The 7500-nt window shown below is 16.1% G+C and overlaps 3 protein-coding genes across 3 annotated transcripts in view; 1 reads left to right on the top strand and 2 right to left on the bottom strand.

Moving 5' to 3' along the window:
• Positions 1-467, top strand: part of PADL01_1123300 (conserved Plasmodium protein, unknown function) — a gene marked incomplete at both ends in the record, with an annotated part of 1613 nt that extends 1146 nt beyond the window's left edge. Inside the window, 3 exons of the mRNA XM_028682699.1 lie at positions 10-61; positions 154-225; positions 342-467. Of these exons, the coding sequence (XP_028538951.1) occupies positions 10-61; positions 154-225; positions 342-467 (250 nt within the window). The remainder of the gene's footprint in view (positions 1-9; positions 62-153; positions 226-341) is intronic.
• Positions 468-1301: 834 nt separating this feature from the next.
• Positions 1302-2406, bottom strand: PADL01_1123200 (60S ribosomal protein L35, putative; the record flags this gene model as incomplete). The annotated part of the gene is made up of 4 exons (XM_028682698.1): positions 1302-1362; positions 1639-1798; positions 2042-2192; positions 2404-2406. The coding sequence occupies 4 exons, from the start codon at positions 2404-2406 to the stop codon at positions 1302-1304; spliced, it is 375 nt and encodes a 124-aa protein (XP_028538950.1).
• Positions 2407-4830: 2424 nt separating this feature from the next.
• PADL01_1123100 (Hypotetical protein) overlaps positions 4831-7500 on the bottom strand; it is a gene marked incomplete at both ends in the record, with an annotated part of 3555 nt that continues 885 nt past the window's right edge. Inside the window, one exon of the mRNA XM_028682697.1 lies at positions 4831-7500. This exon is cut by the window's right edge and continues 885 nt beyond it. Coding sequence (XP_028538949.1) covers positions 4831-7500 — 2670 coding nt within the window.

The following is a 7500-nucleotide window of genomic DNA, read 5'->3' as shown; positions in this document are numbered from 1 at the left end:
TTTTTTTAGATTTTTAATTAACAAGCATTATCCTGGCTCAAAAGTAACTCTCATCAGTGAGGTTAGTAGTATATGTATTTATTTATTATTATAATATTTTATATAAACATATATTTATGCTTTCATATTTATTTCATTACTTTTTCTTTTTAGCATTGGATCGATAATATTGACCAGCCAGTTTGCTTAAGGCACAGTAACATTCCGCTTTCAAAAATTGGACATGTAATATATAAAATATGTAAAATATATTGTGCATAAGCACAATAATGAGTTTATAAATATATATATATATATATATATTTATTTATTTATTTATTTATTTATTTTCTTCCTTTTAGCAACGGAGATTGGTATTTGGCAAGTACGATTACATATATGAAAATGACAAGAATAAGAAAATATATAAAGGAGAAAATAGAAGTAACGTCTGGGCATTTTACAACGACCCACAAATGTTAACATAATAAAATATAAACATATATACATATATATTTGTTTATATATTTTTATTTATATTTTTTTGCATCAATTTGATGTGGTCATTATTAATTTATAATTTCATATTTTTTAGTAATAAGGAAAAAAAAAGAAAAAAAAAAAAAAAAAAAAAAAAATTTTATTCTACAATTATGATGACATAAATATTGTCATATATACTAATATGTATGTTTTTATTTATTTATTTATTTATTTTTTTTGTGTGTATATATCTTATTTAATAATACCAATATGATTATATACATTTTATATTTGTCTATTTAAATTCGTCATTTTTTTTTTTTTTTTTTTTTTTGTTAATTTTTTAAAATTATAACTAAATTATAAAAGAGCCTAATTTTATTCTCATTTGTTTTATACAAAATGGTTTAGTAAATAATAATATATAATCTTTAGACACATATACATATATATATATATATATATATATATATGTGTAACAATCAAATTTTTTTTATTATTATTTTTATATCTTTTAAATATTTAAAAAGTTTTCTAATTATATTTAAGAAAAAAAAAAAAAAAAAAAAAAAAATTTCCACATATATATATATATAAATGAAATAATAAAATATAATAAAAAATATATTAAAATAAATATATAAAAAACAAATAGGATTTTTTCAATTAAATATATTTTTCTTCGTTCGTATTTCCTTATACTGTAAAGGAATATATAAAAAAAAAAAAAAAAAAATACTTCATGTCTTATGTTTATTTTATTATATTATTATTATAATTTATTATTTTATTTTATTTTATTTTTTTTTGTGGGTATGTTTATAAGAACAGGACGGCATTTATTCTTTGTGTACAACGAGGTATTTTCTTTGTGGGAAATTTTGTACTTTTTTTTTTTGTCTACAATGATAAAAATAAAAAAATAAATATATATAAACAAATATATTACACATATTACATATATATATATTAATAATCGATATGAATATTTCATATTATTAATTGTTTATATATAACAAAAAAAAAAAAAAAATAAATAAATAAATAGAACCATATTAAACATATATATATATATATATATATATTATATATTTTTTATTTTTTATATTTTTGCCTGAACAGTTCATAATTTTTTTTCATATTTTTTTTTTTTTTTTTTTTTTTTTTTTTTGTTACCTTAATGTCATAGCTGCTTTTTGTTTGGGTGATAATTGAATTCTTTTACTTTTTGTCAACTTTTTTCTTAAATTGTATGGTTTGAATTTTTTGTTTTTGTATAATTGTCTCAATTCCATTTTTCTTTTTTGATTATAAACAGTCAAGACTCTTGCCACATCTTTTGTATTGATATGAATAAAATGAATAAATAAATAAATAATATATGTGTATGAAAAAATACAAGGTGCATATAATATATATATATATAAACATAATATATATTTATTTAAACAAATATTATACAGAACAAAATATATTCATTCTATGCATAAATAAAAATATATAAATCTATAATTACATATATATATATATATATATATAATATAACACATGTAACATTTTTATATATATAAATAATTACTTTTCCTGACGCCGTGGATTTTTGAATTCTTTGCAGAGTTCCCTATGGCTTTGCTTATTCTTAAGCCACTTAATTCTTTTTTTAATTCATCTAACTTATCTAATAATTCTTTTTTCTTGAGGGTCCTTAATTCATAAGCTTTAACATTACTCTATAAAAGTAAAAAAAAAAAAAACATAAATAAGTAAAATAAAAAATAATTATATATCAACAAGGATAGATAAATATTTAAACATATATATAAACATATAAATAAACATACATATAAATATATACATATATATATATATATATATTAATCATGTTGTTTTAAATTTTCTTTGAATTTTCCTTTTTTTTTATATGTCAATTTTTCCTCTTACCATTTTGACGACAGAAATATTTTATATATATTTAAATAAGTTAGTTTTCTTTTTATATATATGTATATAATATTATAAATAAATATTATTTATAACAAAATAAGTTTCCTTTTTATTTTTTATAACTTTTATAAAAAAATTACGAAAAATAAATTATTTTTTTTAAATATGATGAATAAATAAAATTAACAAAAAAATTATAAAATCAAAATATATAACGAGGGTTAAAATATTATATATATATATATTATATATTTTTTTTTTTTTTTTCTTATTTAATATATTAATAATATTTACATATATTACATTATTATTATATATATACAACAATAAATATATATTTGTAAATATTTATTATTATATATATATATTATATATTAATGCTATATTTAAATGAAGTATAAAATTAATATAATAATATTTTTATGAGGGTTAAAAATATATATATATATAAAATAAATATATGTATCATAATATATATATATATATATAATATGTTCAATATGTATCATTATATATATATATATATATTTTTTTTTTTTTTTTTTTTTTATATGTGCTCTTAAAATGGTACCTAGTAGAAAGCCCCTTTTATCCCCTTGGCTTTAAAATAATGTATTAAAATATTATTATATATATATAATAATATATATTTATATATATAATAAAATATATTTATATATATAATAAAATATATTTATATATAATAATATATATTTATATATATAATAATATATAAATTGAAAATTATTAATTATATCATTATATATTTTTTTTTTTATATAAATGTTTCCTTTTAAAATTTAAGTCATAATATATGATGAATAAAATATTTTAAATACCAAATAGAAAACATATATATTATATATATATATATATATATATATATATATATATATATATGTCATATAAAATAGGAAACATAAATTTTTTATATAAAAGATATTATTCCTTTTCGAGTGTTACCATCAGAAATTTTGTAAGAGCAAAAAATAATAAATATTAAAAAAAAACATTCCTTTTAATTTATACACATATATAAATAATATAATATATTATATATATATATTATAGAAGTAAAAAAAAAAAAAAAAAAATGCTTGTTTACACTTATGACAAATAAGATATATCTATATATATATATATATATTAATAATGTATGCTTAAAAAAAAATAATAGTAAAGTCTTTTATTTGTTTTACTTTATAGTTGAATGATATAATATTTATTATATATAAGTGTCTTAAACATATATAATATATACATATATATATATATATATTTATATATTTATTTATTTTAACTTTTATCATGAGAATAAACCTGTGTTTTTAATACCCAAATAAATGTTTACAATTATTTTCTTCTTTTTTAAAATACACCTTACAAAAAAAAAAAAAAAAAAAAAAAAATATAAATTTTTAGGAACGATGGAATATACCTTTTCCATATAGGTGTAATATATTTTTATGTCGTTTTATTATTTAATTTTTTTTTTTTTTATGTTGTGTTAAAAAAAAATAGAATAAAATAAAATAAAATAAAATAATAATGTAAAATATAACGTATTACAAAGTACTAATTACAAGATGTACTTTATAAATTATTAAATATAATAAATATTATATTTACATATGTATATAATCACATACAAAATATGTATTATATATATATATATATATATAATATATTTTATTATTATTTTATAAAAAAATAGTTGTGAAGATATGTCAAATTGTAAATATTTTATTTTATATATATGGACAGAAATATATATTATGAATATAATTTAATTTATATACATACATATATATATATATATATATATATATATATATATATATATATACATATGTAAGTTCCAAAATTTCGGAATTTTTATTAGAATAAATTCTTACCATTCCTTGGATTTTATTATAAACATGTAATTATAAAAAAATCATCAAAATTTTATATATTTTATTTGATTTATAATAAAATGAAATAAAATATATGCACATCATAAAAGGTTGAATTTATTCATAAATTAAATCATATTAATATTATGTAAATATATAATTAAATAAATATATATAAATAAATAAAAATATATGTATATATTATACTGTCATATCATACAGTATATTGTAATATATATAAACATATATGTTGAAAATTTTTTTTTTTTTTTTTTTATTATTACTGTCACATCATACAGTAATATATTTTAATTGGCTATAAAACAGGTATATATTATATATATATATATATATATATATATATATATATATATATATTTTTGAATACATTTGTGATATATGAATAATTAATTTTTTTTACATTTTGTAAATTATTTAAATTATCCTTGTCTATTTATTTTTTTTTAATATATGATTTGAATTTGTTAAAATGATATTACTATTATGAATATTCAAAATTTTGGAATGATTAATTTAATTCTGTTGATAGTGATAGCATAGAATGGTTTTCATCTTCTTTTTGATTCTGTAGGTATTTATTATCATACATATAATTTTTATTTTTGGCATAATTATTTTGAACACTTTCATTATCATTAAAATTCAAAATATCATTTAATAGTTCTCCTGAGCTACAAAATTCTTCAACTTCATTATCACTTTTTTTTATATTTTCAAAATTTTCAAATGCCTCAACATATTCATCATTTTCTTCATCTTCATTTTGGTTGTTATTATAAATATGTTTGCTTATATAATGATCATTTTTATTTTCTAAATATTTTTTTTTTTCATATATTTCTTGATAAAATTGGCTTTTTCTTCTTTCAAGTGTTTCTAATTCTTTTACATATTTTTCAAAGGCTTCTTGTTCTTCGATAGTTTCAACACACTCATCATATTCGTCTGCACCATCTTCATTTTTTTGTTTTTCATCATATGAATTTTGAATTTGATCACCGCTTTTGTTTTTCTTTGAATGTGTTTTCATTTCCATGTTTATATAATTATTATCATTATTATTATTATTATTATTATTATTATTATTATTATTATTATTATCATTATTGGTAGTGGGAGTATTTTTTTTTTTTTTTTTTTTTGCTTCCTTGTTTTTATTCTTATGATTATTTTCCTTTTTCTTTGTGGAAAGATTCTTTCTTCTTATTTTTAATATTTTTTCTTCCTTTCCTTTTTTCATTTTATTTTTGATTTTACCTTGTTGTGTCTTCCTTACCACCTTTTGTTTAAGAAGTTTTTTTTTTTTTTTTGTTTCTTTCGTCATATGTTTCTTTTTATTTTTTAGACCTGCCTTTTCTTTCATTTTAATACTTTTTGATATTTTCTTAACCTTTGCATTTTTTTTAAGAGGGCTTTTTTTTTTTTTTTCGATTTTTTTTTTGATCGTTTTTTTTTTATTATTTACTCCTTTTTTTTTGATCGTTTTTTTTATATTTTTTACTCCTTTTTTTTTGATCGTTTTTTTTATATTTTTTACTCCTTTTTTTTTGATCGTTTTTTTTATATTTTTTACACCTTTTTTTTTGATCGTTTTTTTTTTATTTTTCACACCTTTCATTTTTGATGTTGTTTTATTTTTTATAGAGGCTTTATTTTTCTTGTTCCCTTTAGTCTTTGCATTTTTTTTTGTAGCTTTCTTTATGTTAATATTATTATTATTGTTGTTGTTTTTATTATTATTATTATTATTATTTATTTTATTTATTTTATTTTTTTTCTTGTCCAAATTTTTGTTTTGCATAGAATCAAAGCTAATAAAATGACATTCACTTTTTGATATAAGAACATGGACATTATCATTTTGCATTTCTTTCTTTGTAGATACATTATGTATTCGATGACTATCTTGTATTTTATTTTTGATTTTATTTTGTTTATTTATTTCGTTTAAAATTTTTTGAAACTTTTTATTGATAAAATAATTTTTTTCATCTTTTTTATTACTTATTTTGATTTGTTTTTCTTTATATTTCTTTACATATGTTTTTTTTTTAATTAATCCAATATTGTTAACATTTTTTTTTTTCTTTTCTTTTTCTTTTTTATTTCTAATTTTTTGTACCTTTTGTTTGATTAAATGTAAATTCTTCTTTGTTTTTTGTGTGGCATATTTTTTTTTTCTTCCTCTTTCTTTATAATTATGAATATTATCATTTTTATACTTATCAACTAATACATTCTTTTCAACACGTCTTTTTATTTTATGTTGGCTATTTCTATCTCTATATTTTTTTTTTAATCTACATGTCGTATCCTTCTTTAAATTTTTATCATAACTATTAATTATGTTTGTATCATTATCATTATATATATCATTAGATAAATTTCTCATTTCATTAATATCATTTGTTATATTATTATTTGGAAATGTTTTAGATATAGAGATTAATGTATTTATTTTATTATATTGTTGATATTCTGATTCATAATCTTTGATATTATCATAATTATTAATATGTTTATTATCATTATTTATTTTTTCTATATCATCATTTTTGTCTTCCTCATGACATACATTTATATATTCTTTATCTTTATCATCGTCTTTTTTTTCTTTATGAGATTCATATGGTTTATTACTTTTTGGTTCTTCATTTTTATTTAGAAAATATTCTGATAAAATATTCGAAATGGTTGTCTCACTAAATATACAATTTATAGTACTCAATATATTATTATTATTATCATTATTATTATCATTATTATTATCATTATTATTGTCATTATTATTATCATTATTATTATCATTATTATTGTCATTATTATCTTCTTTATCTGTCATCATAATATTTCTCTTTTCTACAACATAATTCTCAATCCCTTCTAATTGTATTTCTTTATTATTTCTTTTCATATTAACCCTTCTTCTTTCATTTAATAAATCTTTATTATCATTATGAAGAAATGTTTTCTTTATATTCGAGCTCTTTCTTTTTATTATTCTATCATTTTTATTATCACCTTCATTTCTATTACATTCTAAAGTGTTATGCTTTAATAAATTTTTATCATCATTATTAAAATATAAACAATCCACATTTTTTTCCTTATTTTCAGATATACATATATTCTCAATATTCCTTTGAGTTTTTTTTAGAGGATCATCTATATTATCATC

This window comes from Plasmodium sp. gorilla clade G2 (assembly GCF_900097015.1).
Source record: "Plasmodium sp. gorilla clade G2 genome assembly, chromosome: 11".
Taxonomy (NCBI): Eukaryota; Apicomplexa; class Aconoidasida; order Haemosporida; family Plasmodiidae; genus Plasmodium; species Plasmodium adleri (nom. inval.).
Note: the sequence above shows the minus strand (reverse complement) of the source record. Positions and strands in the feature narration are given on the sequence as shown.